The following is a 16521-nucleotide window of genomic DNA, read 5'->3' on the forward strand; positions in this document are numbered from 1 at the left end:
GTCCCCCTCTGCCATGGCCAGTCCCCCTCTGCCATGGCCAGTCCCCCTCTGCCATGCCGATCCCCAACTCCCAGATTTTTCTTTTCCTCACATCCACGCCATGTATGTCTTTATCCTTTCTCTCCTTGGTTTTTGGGAAGGGTCCCGTGCTCACTTTTTACTATCAGTCCTGTTGCAGTGGGTCTCCTCTCCTCTCTGGGAGCCCAGCTCAGTAGTAACAGCACACAGAACAGGACCAGCTCTTTGGTGACATTTGAGACTAAGAAGCCAGCACCATCTTTATGCTAGCTGTATGATGAAACCTGGGGCGCAATTCAGATTTTAACACTTTATACCTCTGTGGCTTTGCCAAGATATTTGATAACTCCAGCCCGTCATCCTTCAAAATGATTCACAAAGTCACGTGAGGATCATCTACTGTATGGATCACACGTGTGTGAACATAAACCACCCACCGCGGGCTTTGGGATACTCAAAAAAATCACAGTGGTATAAATTGAACTGCAGACAAGTCTGGACCATATGAGAATAGCTTTTAAAAAAATCAAAACCAAAATGACTTGTCTATTTTCCTGCTCTGAGGTTATGAGAAGCTTCAAAAAATCTCCCCGTACCAATATTTATTTCTGTAATATAGCATACAACCTGGGCCATGGTCTCTCCTACCTGGAACCTAACAGAATATCTGACATAGTCCAGCACCAAACAAAGGTCTTCTGGGGTATGGAGCAGCAGATACATGGACCACCTGACTGATGTGAACCTATTTCCAACTTGTACTCTACCAGAGTCTACATGACCCCAAAGAAGCCAGTATCCTATGCTTGCCTCAGATCCTTTCACAGAACTCCACCCACAGCGGGCTTCAGCATTGACACACTGCTCATCCAGGTGGGTGATGTGTGAAGGTAACAGTGCAGACAGAGGTAAAAGCTTAAACAATGTAATACCAATGTCATACCAGACAGGATGCCAACATTTACCTCATGGGGACTGTCATAAACATAGAGTGAAACACAATGAGGGCACACAGGAAGCCTCATTAAGCACCGGCCCTTGCTGTAGCTATACCGTGCTGCCTCTGGAGGGGCAGGGCCACAGGACCCTTATTCTTATTGCCCCATTAAGAAGAATCATGAAATTGGTGGCTCAGAACAATGCTAGCTACTATTTTGCAGCTCTGAAAGGGACTTTTAAGGGAGGCCAGAAGGACTGTGGTTGTTTATAGACTCCAGGGGAGAATCTCCCATTGTTATCTGTAGTTCCTAAAGGTGGCTTGAATACTGGAGACAGGATCTGTATCCTGTTACTTGATCCTGTCTTCAGCTTTCTCTCAAGAGCGTGCTATGACCCCATGGGGTCCACCTGGACAGCCCAAGGCTATCTTCCTATCCAGACACCCCTAACTTACTCTTGCAGAGTTTCTTTTGGTGTGTAAGGGACCACATTTACAGATCCTGAAGATTACGGTCTGGTATCTTTGTCGAGGAGTGACACTATTCTGTGTATTACATTCAGTAACTGTTCTTGCTGCCTGGGCAATGCCCCTGGAGGCCTCTGGTATCTGCAACTCCCTGAGAAAGCTTGGGGTCCTTCTCAAGCATGTCTCAGTATCCCACAAGCTTCAACAGCTGTGTAGGAAACCTACCACTGACCTGGTCATCAATCTTCCGCTGGAGCTGGACCACTTTGTTCTCCATCCCCACGTTGAGGCGTTTGAGATGCTCTGCTGAACGGGCCTCGATCTTGAGGGCCTTCAGCTCCTGCCTGGCCTTGAGCCTCCGGAAGGCACACTGGATGACAATGGCTGCATCCCGCTGCCGATGAAAACGGCTCCGTGCCATCCAGCCCCGGGCATATTTCTGGATGATGGTAGCTTTGTGCTCCTTGAGGACCTGATGAGGACAAGCACACTCAGCCTGTGGGTTTGCTCTGAAGGATGGAGGTACAGCTTCTGTTAACTATCTGGGGTTTGAAAGCTGGCCTGGCCTTGGGTTTAGGAGACCGAGCATACGTGGCCTATAACATCTGAGGATTTGATCAGAAGTTTTAGCTAGGTTCTGTAGACCGTGTGTTCAGGGAGTGGCTGCCAAACTCTGGTTTCTATCCTTGTTTACCAGGTAGGTGTGGTTTGAATAGGAACGGCCCCCACAGACTCGTGTGAATGCTTGGCTTGAAGTGGCACTATTAGGGGGTGTGGTCTTGTTAGAGGGAGTATGTCATGTGGGGGCAGGCTTTGAGGCCTCTTATATGCTCAGGCTATGCCCAGCAGAGCACGCAGCCTCTTTATGCTCTCTGAAGATCAAGATGTAGAACTCTTGGCTTCTCCAGCACCATGTTTGCCTACATGCTACCATGTTTCTCACCACGACAATTATGAACTAAACCTCTGAAACTGTAAGGCGGCCCCAGTGAAATGTTTTCCTTTTTAAGAGTTGCTTTGGTCAAGGTGTCTCTTCACAGCAATGGAACACTAAGACAAAAGGAACCATAGTCTAAGAAGCTTCAAGTTTTGGGAAGCCTAATAGTTATTTCATTAGAAAGAGGCAGTGGCCCTGGTGCAGGGGAGCTGGAAGGTGACATGAGATGCTCATGGCGGATGCTCACCTGGAGGTAGTTCCTGCGCACAAACATGGCCCGTGTGAAGGACTGGATGATTACCACAGCCCTGTGCACCCTGAGGTAGGCTCGGCGGACCTTCAGCATGCGGAACTGCTTCTGGAACACGATGGCTGCCCGGGTCCTTCTCAAGTGCTCAGCTAGCCTGCAGTGGTAGGGACAGAGCACAGGTGGCCTCAGGGGAAGGGAGCCAGTCTGTTGAGCAACTCAGAGCTAGCCTTCCCTCTGTGGCCCTAGTTGGAACTCCCTACCCCCCAATCCACTGGACAGACTCATGCCACCTTTCCCAAATGCACCAGTGCCTTGAGTGCTTGGTATCTGGGCTCAAAAATAGCAAAGTAGTTTTTCCCTTGTGTTCTGACAGGTCTCTCTACCGGAGTCAGCCTCAGACTGGATCTGACCCTCACACCAGACTGCTCCTTGTCATCAGGCACCCTCTGATGGTACCCGTAGCACCTCCTGTTCTTTTGTTAAATTTTTATGTGCATTGGTGCATGTGTGTCCATGTAAGGGTGTCAGAAGCCTTGGAACTGGAGCTATAGACAAGGTGTGAGATGCCATGTGGGTGCTGGGAAGACAGTCTGGGTTCTCTGAAAGAGAAGCCAGTGGTCTTAACTGTTGACCCATCTCTGCAGCCTAGTCAGTATCTTCCGTTCTTAGGGGATCACATTGCTGTCTGTCCCTCTGTCTCCACAAGCTCAGAGATAAACTTCAAATATCCTGCTAGTTCAGGACCTGACAGTGCTGGAATAGAGCAAGTATTTGCTGGACTAAAACCCACCACTACATACCACCACCACCACCACCACCACCACCACCACCACCACCACCACCAATAAAAGCCCATCAAAAACCCGAAAAACAAACAAACAAATCAAAAACCAACCAAACAAAAACCCTCCCCAGGCCAGCAATGGATCCTTGCAGTTTTCTCATTTCCTATAAACTTTCCACCCTCTCACTTGTCCACCCACCTCAGTAAGAGAGCCAGATAGTTATTTCCTACCCTTCCTGCCAAGCTCACTGCAAAGGCTCAGGAGAGGAGCAGAATGCCAGCTGGTGGAGAGGACCCAAGAAATCACTTCCTGGGAAAAGAAGTGCTCCCCAGTTCCAGCCAGCATCTACGTGCTGAGGTTCAGGGGGCCCTAGTCTATCTGTCTGTCTTTGCTTCACACGAGGCCTTGTCCATGGATCACATGCTCCCTGCTGGAAGACTGCAGTGTGCTGTTGCATGGTCACCATCAGGAGGCCCACGTTGGTGGCCTCCCCAGCGAGGGACAAGTGCTGATGACGGAACTCGTGGGTGGGGATTGAGAGGAGCCATTCAGAGTTGATCCCACTGTCCTCTCGTCTCCACAGCTTCTGTCCTGGAGCTTGTCTCAACAGTGCAGAGGTGACGCATGAGCTATCTCTGGCTGTGTGTGAGTCAGCAGCCTGGGGTCAGTGAGCATGGTGGCAAGGGCAGCACTTCCAGCTTTACCATGCAAAACAAGCCTATATGGGACTTAGGGCTGGGGTCTTTGTCTCTCTGGAGGTGGGGTTGAGCAGCTACCTGAGAAACTGGCTCTGAACCACAAGATTTCACATTAATTTCCACCATTTCTCCAAGGACAACAGGAGAGAGTCCGGCTGCGAGGCAGAGGGATCTCAATCTGAAAACCCTGGAAAGGCCTAGGAGGAGGTGACATCTTACACACGCCTCAATGGAGATGGCCTCTGCCACTCTACCATTCACCAGCCAAGGGCCATCAGTCGGGCAGAGAGTGGTGACAGTAGCTCCCTTTGTGTGGCACTGGGTAGGGAAGGGAGCCTGGCTGGCTCTATTGCACCGTAGCTGCTATGGCTGGATGAGACGTATCCTTTTTCTGCTGTCTCGGTGCAGGGTAATTCATAGAAGAGCTTCCCCATACCTTTCCAGCACCAACTGGAATTCAAGGGAAATTCTAGTATAAACAATGAGATTACATGCAAGTTAACTAGACTCATCTCTTCCTAAAAGACATTCTTTTACTTTGGGGTTCAGGTAAAGGAGAAATGGTTGATTTGTACCCAAATTAGACAGACAGTACTAGGTTTAGTGTCGGTGGACTGGGGATAGATGGGGGTATCCAGAGACGCATGAGCTAGATCTGCTCCTTGAAGCAAGAAGGGCATTACAGAGATGTACACAACCACTAGGAACAATATAAGAAGCAGATAGGCCCAAGAGGAAGCACTATAATTCCAGACAAAGAGGCTCTCCCCTTCCTCCTGACTCCAGATGGACCCCATCATGGCTCACCTGCGGGCTAGGTATCCCCTGCAGAACCTCTGCAGGGATAAGGTAGCTGCCCTCAGCCTACGGTACTTCACTCTCTGCAGCCAGCCCCTGACGGTCTTCTGGATCATGATAGTAGCTTCCCGGAACTTGTCTGCCCGAAGCTTCTCCAGGTAGGCCACCTGGCCTGCCCGGAAGAAGATCTTGGTGCGGCCAAACTGGAACTTGTCTGGATCCTTTACAAGGTTGGGAGGGAAACTGGCTGGTTAGTGAACTGTGCACAGAATACTACTCTTTCCTTCCAAGGCAGAACTACTTGCCAGATTCCATGTTTCCCCTCTGCCCTCTGTCTAGTAGTTATACCTAGACTCTCAATATTCATAAAGCAGACTTGAATCTTCACGACAAGACAGGCATGGACCCCGGATATGGCCATTAAAAAGATACTTGCCCTCAAAAGTCCAATACCATAGGGAGGGCAGATAGAAAAGTAACTAGGGAACTTTGTTTTAAGGAGTGGGGAGGATTAGCAAGCAAAACAAATAGGCAATATTAAAAAAGGGTGTTCTAGGCCAGTGGTTCTCAACCTTCCAAATGCTGCAACCCTTTGATATAGTTCCTCACGCTGTGGTGAGCACCGACTGTAAAACTACTTTGCTGCTACTTTATAACTGCAAACTTACTACTGTTACAAATCATAATGTAAATATCCGATATACAGGATATCTGATGTGTGACTCCTAAAGGGGCCATGACCCACAGGTTGAGAACCACTGGTTTAGGCTGTTATGCCTATGGAGGTGGGCAAAGATCTGTGTGAACCAAAGGGAACAGCCATTGGAGGTGAGAACAGAGAATTCTAACAGAGCAGGGCAGAGCAGACGCCACCTTCCTGTGCTCCCAAGAGTCAGGAGGGGGCTACATACAGGGAATTGAAGGTGAGTATGGGAAGGAACCAGCCACCAGAGGCTTTGTGGTACGAAATGAGGGTGGTAGCCATGGGTTCAAGGCCTTTGTGGAAGCAATGACTTTGTCTAGTAATCACTGGACAATTACTTAAACGATCACAGTAATGTTCATATAATAATTATAAACTGCAAAAAACATTCAAATAAAACTCTACCATGAACCTTCCCTCCAAACATATAATCACTGTCTTAACTATATCTATAGTACTAGAATTAGTTTCCCTTTCTAGTATTCACCCCAATAAGGAGACATGACCCAGCAGGGTACTAGTGGACAAACTTAGGAAGAGTAATCCATTGATGGCTGAGACTTCTTTGCAAACAACTGTCATCTAAGCATGTGTGCTGGCATGAAGGCCATAGGCAGGAAGGAGCAAGTTCTGTCATACACCATGGTGACTGGTTTTTGTCAGCTTGACACAAACTGGAGTTACATGGAAAGGAGGACCTTGTTTGAGAAAATACCTCCTGCAGGCAAGTCTGTGAGGCATTTTATACTTTTCCTTTTGGACATCCCTGACTAGAGCAGAGAAGGAACTCAGTATAGACTCAGAGAGTATAGGACAGGCTGCATGAGGTTAAGGGTAGGAAAGCATTCTGAAAGCCCTGGAGGGGGTGAATCTATCAGACTACCCATCTCCCCTCTTACTAGCTACACTGGTTTGTCAAGCCTTCAGCAGTGGCCTAATGAAGTGTCTACCAACAAACAGCCTCTCTTTACAGAAAGGAAGCTGGTAAGCCCTGTTGCTCCCCATGGCCCCTCTGACTATTCTATTCCTAAGTATACAGAACACTCTGGTGAGCGAAGGACCAGGCATATAGTCTTCAAGGATAACCTATGGCTCAGCCAAAGTCCTACTCAGTGGGAATGTTGATTCTGGAAGACATGGCCTAAGGAATGGGGGGAAATGGGGGAAGAACTACAGTATCTCTGGGGAAGTCTTGATTGAAGCACAAGTGAGCAGCCTATCTCCAGGACAGAGAGCTGTGCACAGTGGCCCAAACCAATCACCTCACATAAGTAAGCACTGTGCATTGACTGCCTGTGAAACAACCCTAAGCAATTTACAGTCACTTCTTGTACGTCATTTCCCTTGACTGGGGATGGAAGAAGGTTCTGCTAATAACCTTCAAGAGATGCAGGTAAGGGTGGACAAAGTGAAAGGCAGTCAGGTAGCTACTCATAGGGTTGGGGAATATATACCATGAGGCCAGCCCTGACACCCACAAGGAAGGAACTCCCAGAGCTAGAGAGTAACTGAACTCAGCTGAGCTTGAACACATTTCTTTAACCCATGAAAAATGAGGTGTCAACACATGTATGCTGATGGATGAACCAAAACAAAACCATGGTTAACCAGAGTCCCATCGACCAAGCACAACTTTCAACCAACTACACTACCACTCTTTAAGTACCACCCTCACTGGTTATTTTGCAAAAACATGTTTAATTTTTATCACCTTCTGAAGGATATTTTCTATGGTTTAACATTTCATGGAGACATAGATCATTATACGCTACTGTACCTCTGGAACTCTCAAGAAGTACTAGACTATTTAAGGGTTTGCCCCTCATGGATCTAGTTTTATAATTTTCTAGCCTCAAAATGTGATTTTTTGGGTTGTTTCATTTAAAACAATTTTTTTCCAGAGGCCTAAGAATATCTGTTGCTTCATTTATAACAAGCCAAGGTTGGTTACAGATCAGACCTCCACTCGGTACTTCAGCTCTGAGAGGCCAGAGATGTTGGGATGGACAGCAGCAGCCACCCCTAGGGGTTGCTTCCTTACACACCCTAGTGATCCTTGCTCCCTGTGTGCTGAGATGTGGAAAGGCAGGGGATGCTATAGGCAGGGAAGGGAGTTCTTTTACCCCAGTCTCTTCTAAGAAATGGCTCAATATCTTTAATTGTTTAGCAGGGATGAGAACCGAGCTGTAAGTCGCCCCTACCCTCACCCTCTACCATTGGGGCTTTTGGTCCATGCCCTCCTATGGCTGGGTCACCTTGAGGAGACTCTCCAGGACAGACTTGCAGATATTCTTCTTGTCAGTATTGGTGAGCTCTCTCTTCTTCATCAGTACCCGGTACCGGTTGAAGAAGTCATGATAGGTCCATCTGGAGGAAAAGCCAAGGTGGATCAGGTGGCTTTGAATACGGTCTCGTAGAGTCAAGGCTGTTGTACAAAGTTATTGTAGAAGCTTCAGACCAGTCTCAGGGGAGTTCTGACCTTTCTATACACTACTAGGAATTCCAGTGTGTCAGGATCCCTGAAGTTGGGATGTGTAAATTGTGTGTTTGGGAGACATCTTTCACAGAGCCAGGGTCTCCATCTTTCTTTCCACACCCATGGAGCCCTGTCTTCTGCTGCCACCATGGAAGAAGCTGGGCACCTTACCTAGGCACAACTTTGTCCATGTGGTTTGGTTTTTGTCTTTAACTCAATGATCTTTGCAAACACATTTCTAAATGCAGAAGAGAATGGCAGTGTCTCCATCATGGCCTCTTAGATCACTGCTTTTAATGCAGAAGAGAGAACAGGTCATCTTAGACATTTCCCACCCCAGACTCCCTTTCACTAGACATCTCTTTACTGATCCCAAGCATACAGGCATGTAAAATAGGTACACAAACCAAACATTTACTGATAGTGCATCATAAAGAAATATGAGGTGCCCACAGATACGTAGTGGCATGAATGTAAGATTGACTACCTGCTTTGACTGGATTCAAGGCCTGCTCTGCACCCAAGGAAACACATGCCCAGTACTGGAAATCTGGCCAAGAACCTAAGGTTGAGGTGCTCATAGGCTCCAGAGGTGAGCCTATTCCTATTAATCTGCTAAATGGGCACAGCATCAAGCTGCCCTGTAACTCCCACATCCAGTTACAGGATTGCTACCAATGGCTTAAGAAGCCATGGTGGTGGTTTCTCTTTTTATTATTTTTTCTCTTAGTTAGGGTAATTTAACCTCCCTGTAAAGAAGTCCCTCATCCCCAAATAACTGAAGAGACCTCTAACCCACTGCCCACACAGGGCAGAGTTCTTGGCTATGTTTTGGTAGTCTTTAGAGGGCCTTCACCTTACCCCTGGCATCTGAGACTGGCTTCATATAAACAAATGAAGTCTCCTGAACAGGACTGCTCTTCCTCAGGAGAGCTGTCTTGGCTCACATCCATCACTACTTCACCTCCTGATTCAGAAATGCTCATGACCTCCTCATGCAGTGGCAGAGTCAACATGAGCCCCCATCCAAGGTTGCTCGGAGGTACAGCCTTAGTTGATCAGGAGGTCAGTACAGTCCACCTCCATCTCTCTAAGGTCAGTGCAGAGTGAGGCTGATTTGTCCCTTCAGAGACATCAGGAGGGCTTCTACACCAGTCTATAGGGACAGGCTATTGGAACTTTGTTCAGATATCTTTAGGTATGTCACTGAGGTGAGTCAGCTGTCATCTTCTCTTATTGGTGGCCTTGCCTAGTGACTGTCTAGCTACTTCACACCAACCTGCTCAGGTGGTAGTAGAGAGTAAGCAGACTGTGTCCCTTTCCCAGGGACTCTTTGGCCTCAGAGGGTCCTTTACAAGCTTCAGAGAAAGGAATGCTACGGGTTCCAGGAACCCTCAAGGTGGGAGGCATAGTGCACTCAACGTGCCCCTCTTCAGCAGAGCCCCTTGGCTGCAATAGCAGCTAAGCCTTGGAGGGAAACAGACCGCTGTAAGCAGAAACAAGTAAAGGACACTTCTAGTTATCTGTTTTTCTCCCTCTATGATATAGTTGGCTAAAGGACAGTTCCTTTCCTTTTTTGAGAAAGGATGTACCCCAGGCTGGCCTCTAGGCTGCCATGAAGTTAAGGATGACCGTCAGCTCCAAATCTTCTTTGCCTTCACCTCCCAAAGGCTGGATTATAGCACCATACACACAGCTTCAGTCTGTTCCTTTCTAACAAGCAAAAGCTTTTGAGATGTCATATGATATAAATTTATCCTTTTATGATTTTGTTTTCATGTGTTTGGTATTTTGTCTGCATGTACGTCTGTGTACCACATATGTGTCTGGTGCCTTTGGAAGCCAGAAGAGGGCACTGAATCCTCCTGGGCCTAGCGTTATAAATGGTTGTGGAATGCCATGTAAATGCTAAAAATCAATCCTGGGCCCTTTGGAAGAGCAGTCAGTGCTCCTAGACACTGAGTCATATCTGATTCAGGCCAAAATTTCTTCCCTTAAATTATACAGTTAAAATAACTTTTAGTCTATTTGTGAAATTGTGGACTATCCCCAGTATTCAATTCTAGAACATGTTCACAACCACCAAAAGAACTCTCATATCCCAGAGCAGTTCTGCCAGACCCTAGAAACCACTCATCTATGTTGTCTTCCATCTCTTGGTTTTTAACTGGCATGGACTCTTTCAGGGAGGGAAGGCATAGACTATCGAGAGCCCCTCAGGATTTGGTCTTGGGACTAGGAAAGGAGTCTCCTTACCCTTTGCAGTCTACTCAGTGAACAGAAACTTTCCGACCATCCAGCTGTGGATGCCTGCCATCTTTAACAGGTACCTTACAGATGGAAATGGGTACTTTTATTTTCCCAGCTAAATGTAAACCAGATGAGATGTGCATTTTGTTTAGTAGCTAACTCTCTTAGTCACTTTCTGCCCTGGCCCTACCCTCTGATACTCCTACCTGGAGAAAGATGGTTAAGAACCCAGTGCCTGTGAAAGAGAGCTTCCTGGAGTCTAGGTCTCTGTGCCCCCCCCCACACATATTCTCTGCCACTGACACATGCATATCAGAATGTTGGGGTTTGGTGTGTGCTTTCCCTCAGGCTGCTGGGCACTTCCTCCTGACTGTCTCCCTTGGTTGTTGAAGGGCACGTCTCACATTCTGCATCACGGTTATTTGTGTACTTATTTGTCTCTGTGAGTTTGCAGTTTTGCTGGGAAATAATTAAGACAACGTTTAGTTGGGCTGAAATCCTTAAATGTTTCTAATTTGAAAATCTCTTACTGCTGACAGATCCACAACTCAAGGAGATTATGAGTGTGGGGAAGTGTGACTGCAAAGACGTCAAAATCCAGTTTGTACTGAGCTCAGAGCGCAGGAACGCAGAAGCTTGGCTCTGACCTTGGCCATCACTGTGACTAAGGCTGGCTGGATGTCTTACCTCCTCTGTCTACAAAAATAGTCACACATCTCACAAAAGTACCTGGGCTTTTGTGAGTCATTGGAGGAGTGATGAGAAAGCCATTACGTTCCTTCCTGCTCAAGGCAACCAGTCCTTTTTTTTTTTTTATACTTGCAAACATGTTTTGAAATACATCTGCACAAGGAGAGGGTGGCATAGTGAAGCTGGCAAAGAGAACTGCTGTCAAGAGTCCCTGGTCTTGGGAAGGAACTCATTCCCCCAGGAGACAGCCTAAGGGAAGTGGGTCTACTCGTAGGCTTTGGTGTCAGAAGGTCTGTAGTAACATTATTGACCACAGAGTCCACAATCAACATGGGCTCTCTTCTCCATGGACCTGTACATGTCTAGAGAGAAAGCCCTCACAGAAAAGTCTCCTTGCCTGAAACAGGAAAAGCTGCAGAGTGAAAATAAAAAGAACATTTGGTTCTTTTGTCAAAGGAGAATTTAACAGGACATACTTGAATGTGTTCAATGCAACTGTATCAACGTACAGGAAGACAGCTCAGTAAGGCCCCAGACTGGCCTAGATTTTGCTATGTAGACTCTTTGCCTTCTATGCTCCTGAGTCTATCCTGGGTCCCAAAGCTCTGAGACCCTCTGCAGGTCTGTTAGCATGTGAATGTCCTTTTCTGTTAAACTCCAGCCTTCTTTGATCATTGTTTCTCTCAGACACTTCAATCCCCTCACCTCCGAACCTATTAATGTGATATATTTATAACCAGTTGCTTATTTTAGTTAAAGAGTTTTTACTGACCATTCAAATGGTGGGACCCTCCTGGTTAAACCTTTCCTACCAGTGCCTCTTAAAGAGGGTACTAAGGGCTTAGGGTGTTACTTCTTCAGTGTAGGAGAATCCCATACAACACAGCGCATATTGCAACTTTGGGCCGTCAACACTTCCTCATTCACTGAGACCCAGAACAACAACAAAATGTCTCAATTATCTGCAAGAATATTTGTTATAGAATATATGATAATTTTAGTTAAAGAAGGTCTTAACAAGTATCCATGGCTGTCACCTAAACAGTGTGAACCCTTCCCTGTCAAGTGACCCTGAAATATTTTCTCTCACTCAGTATGCTGCAAAGCATCCATTCTATCTTAGTGACTGAAGAAAAACACTCTAAGACTATGCCAGCTCCTGACAGTACTTTATGTTGCCCCAGCCACTCTGGAGGTAGGCTTCTCCGGTTCCTTAGCCCCGACTTTCTCCCTGGATTTCAACTCATGCTAAGTGCCTAGCTGGGCATTCTAGACTTCAGTATCATGCTTCTGTTTCAGAAATGGCCTCCTTCACCTGCACTCTGGCCTGGCCAAACAGTCATAGCTGGGCATGTGGAGCAAGCCCAGGGCTGTGGCTGCTTCCAGGCTAGGCAAACATTCATCAGAGCCTTTAGTCTGGAAAAATGCCTTCACAGAATGAGTTCCCCAGGCTTGAGACATCAAAGGATGATCCAGCTGCTGTCAATGGCACAGAAAACACAGTTGCCTCAAGTGTTGTTTTGGCTGACCAAGTTCCTATCTGGAGTCTCATACTGAATTTAACCATCACTATGTGAGACCATTCTGCAGAAGAATGTCCACCTTTAAGGTCATCAGTCAACTGGGGTGAGCAGACAAGATGGGCTGGCTACAGGTGTACAACTCTGTGTCACTCCCCCTTTGAATCTGTTTCTTCATCAGGATATTGATTTGGTTATATAAACCCAGAAACTGCCTCCTGAGTAAGACAAGCTCTATGATACCAGATCACAAAGAAGTCCCAAAGATGCCATGATCCATAGTCTCAAGGGACCTTTAGAAAATGGTGAAGAATCCTTTAGGGTTCTCAGGGAAGGATTAGAAGGGTAACCTATGCTTTTGTCTACTGCAAGGGCAGATACATCCTTAACTGTTTCCATCTTGGAGGATCTGATTCAATCACAGGTTTTCTGAGATTTGTTTCCTCATCCATAAAATATAAGTGAAGCTGCCAATCTTGCCAAGCTTAAGAGTAGACATGACCTGTTCAGGAACTGGTGCTGACATAACAGTGTATCTATATACAAACAACGCAGCTAGATCGCCTACCTCACACCATGCAGATGTTAATTCAAAATGGTTTACCTAAAGCTATGAAACACTTAGAAGAAAACCTTAATACAAACCTTTGTAGCTTTGGACTGGACAATGATTTCTTAGATATGTTTTCTAAAGCCAAACAGCCAAAGAATAAAAACAGATAAACTTGACTTCATTAAAGTTGGAAGTCTGCATTTAAAAGAATGTGATCAAGAAAATAAAAAGATTAATCATAGAACTAGAGACAATATTTGCATACAGCTGGTAATAGTCTCTGATCACAAACAAATCATTCTCATTACTCAACAACAGGCAAATACCTAATTTAGAAATTCTCAAATGACCTGACCGCACAGTTCCCTGGAGAATTCACACAGCTGACCTAAAACCTGTGAAAGGAGACTTAACACCAGGAACCATCAGGGAAACACAAATCTAAATGACAGTGAAGTCCCACTTCCCATCCCCCAGATGGCTATGAGAGGAAAGATACAAATACATTTTGACGACCGTGTGTGGATATGGGGCTCCTGTCTACTGCTGGTGACTGTAAAACTGTAACTGCTGTGGAAACAGTATGACAAGGTTATCAAAGGGTTAAACAGAGTTACCGTAAGATCCAGTAACTCTGCTGACAGCTATACAATGAATAAAAATGAAAATAAATGTCTGCACATAAACATGTACCTGGCTAAACATGTGGCACACACCTGCAATCCTAGCACTTAGGTAGAGACAAGAGGACTGCAAGCCCATGGCCAACCTGGCCTCCACAGTGCAGCCCTGACTGAAAACAAAAGAGCATGCATAGACACGTTCATAGCAGCATTCATACTTGCTAAAAAATAAAAGCCTAGGGGCTGGAGAGGGCTCCATGGTTAAAAGTACACACTGCACTTCCAAGGGTCCTGAGTTCAATTCCCACTGTACTTCCAAAGGTCTTGAGTTCAATTCCCAGTACCTATATGGCAGCTCACAACTATCTGATGCCATCTTCTGGTATGTAAATGTATGTGATGATAAAGTACCCATGTACAATAAAAAAACAAACCCAAATCTCTATTAGCTGATGGAGGAAAGAAAATTAGTAAATCCATCTATGGAAATAACATTCAGCCACATAAAGTATGAGCCTTGGAAACAATGCTGGGTGAAAAGAGCCCATGTATAGAGGGCCAAAGTTCTAGCTGTTTTTATACACAACACCCAGAATAGGGACATTTTCAGAGACAGCCTGGTAGAGTTTGGGAGCAGGGGATGAGAAGGGATCGCTCCTTTCCAGGCTACTGAAAACATGGTGCAACTCGACAGTGGAGAAGGTTGTACAACCTGAATGTTATGAAAGTCAGTGAATTTCCTGAGGGTAAAGTTGATAGCATGTGGATTCTATGAGTGGCCTTCATGGGTGACATGTGTCCTCACTGTTTGACACTAATATCCCTGAAAGAGTCCCCTTGCAAAGGCTGCTACAGTACTCACTGCTTCACCAGTAAACCTACATTCTCCTCTACTGCCTATGGGCACCTCGGGGTTCCTGGGGAGCACAAACTTAGCCTCAGTGTGGTCTCAGCTCTCAAGCTTGCTTTAGTTTTGCTAAAAGAACAGGGAAAGACAATTCTTCATTGTTATCTCTGAGCTGGTGCTAAAGCACAAACCAAGGAGACCCCAGAAAAACCCAGGCAGGCCCAACGAGGCCTGGATGGCACTGGGTGGCACTGGGTGGCACTGGGTGGCACTGGGTGGCACTGGGTGGCACTGGACAGCGGGAGAGTACCAAGTCAACACGTTCTTCCATGGTAATGGCTGTCTGGCAGGAAGATTAAAAAAAAGAAGAAGAAAAGAAAAAAGAAATCAATGAGTGTGGCAGAAATTTCCTGCCCATTGTATTTGCAGTGGAGCTCTGTCACTTGATAGGGAAGAGGGAGGCGGAGCTAGGAGTTGGGAGGAGAGAAGAAGGGAGAAAGGAGGAGGAAGAGAAGAGAGATGGCTGCAGACGTGTGTGTCTAGCAGACTCTGGTAGTAGTTATTCATAGCAAAAGGTTAGATAATTGGGAAAACAGTTCTAATTGTGTGGGCATCTTGTGGATTGAGTATTTGCTGATATATAAATTGACTTGGTTAATCTTTAAGCATTAAGAGTCTTATTTCTATCGGGTACTGGGAATTGTTATATCTACCACATGGGGGTGGTGGAGTTGGCCCAGGAGCCATGCCTAGAGCCGTGGAGACCACTGAGCAGCGGAGGCAACAGCCATGCCAATGTCTCCTGGGTCCTGGGCTGGTGCCACTGGCCAGACAGTGCCACTATTAGTAAGGGAACTTAGAGTAGGAACATGGTGGCCAGGCCAGGAGCTAGCTGGGCACATCTTCATTTTTTTTCTAAACACTTCCTGCAACAAATGAGAAGCTGGACATGGTAGTACTTGCTTATATACCAGTACTCAGTAACCTGAGGCAGGAGGATTGTCAGCTTGACATCAGCCTTGTCTACACAGCAAGATCCTGTCTCAAAAGAATCATGAACTGCATATATAGTTTAGGAGTAGGGCATCAAACAGCATACGCAAAGCCCTATGTGTGAACCCAGCATAGCCAAAACCCCAAAACCACCACCAACAAAATACATTAATGGGAATATTTTTAAATCATTGAGAAATCTTGTCAAACTGCAAAGGCTCAGGGCTCAGTCTCAGAATCTGACTTCACAGATCTGACGAGGGTATTGGCTTCTTAGTTTGTAAGCGAGTCCTCCTGACAGGGATGTCCAGGCCTGAGTAGGAACTCCTGGGTCAGACTCTGGTCTATTGAAGGGGAGACAAAGCTCTTACAGCCAGAGACAAGAAACTGCATCATTTTGGCCTAAGTTCTGCTGTACACACTTGCGAAGTGTAAGAGCAAAGGCAGGGACCATATGTCTACTTCAGATATGACAAGCAGGAGGGGAGGAGGCAGTTGTCATAGTATCCATTTAATTCTGTGATTCTAATCCACTTTCCCCCACATGGGTTAGGAGGAGGGAACGCTGGGAAAGCTGGAAATCTTTTCAGCAAACACCACTCACATTCCTGTAGGCTCAGCCCTTGGAAGGCTGAGGCAGGAGGATTGCTACTAGTTTGAGTCCAGCTTTGGCTCTGTCTGCATGAGTCCAAGGCCTGCCAAGTGAGACCCTGTTTCAAGATTAAAAAAGTAGTACTGTGCTTTCAAGAGTAGTATGAAAACTAAGTTCATCTGCTTTTTATACAAGCACTGTGTGTTTGAGGAGCCCTTCCACACCTGCTTTGGTTGAGGAATATTTGCCTCACAGTTCTTTCAGTTACAAAGTCCTCAGAGAGCCTGGGGATGGTTAACTGTATAGCTGTGAGGACCAGGGAAGCAGGGAGCTGCCTGGGAGCTGCCTGGGAGCTGCCTGGGAGCTGCCTGGGAGCTGCCTGG

The 16521-nt window shown here is 46.4% G+C and overlaps 1 protein-coding gene across 1 annotated transcript in view; it reads right to left on the minus strand.

The window, feature by feature from the left end:
• The window catches only part of Myo5b (myosin VB), a 302464-nt gene that overhangs the window by 53086 nt on the left and 232857 nt on the right, over positions 1–16521 (minus strand). Inside the window, exons 18-21 of the mRNA XM_028776757.1 lie at positions 7850–7961; positions 4901–5112; positions 2608–2764; positions 1656–1895 (exon numbers count right to left, since the gene is read on the minus strand). Coding sequence (XP_028632590.1) covers positions 1656–1895; positions 2608–2764; positions 4901–5112; positions 7850–7961 — 721 coding nt within the window. The remainder of the gene's footprint in view (positions 1–1655; positions 1896–2607; positions 2765–4900; positions 5113–7849; positions 7962–16521) is intronic.

Source organism: Grammomys surdaster, unplaced genomic scaffold (genome assembly GCF_004785775.1).
Source record: "Grammomys surdaster isolate TR1022 unplaced genomic scaffold, NIH_TR_1.0 272, whole genome shotgun sequence".
NCBI classification, from domain to species: Eukaryota; Metazoa; Chordata; class Mammalia; order Rodentia; family Muridae; genus Grammomys; species Grammomys surdaster.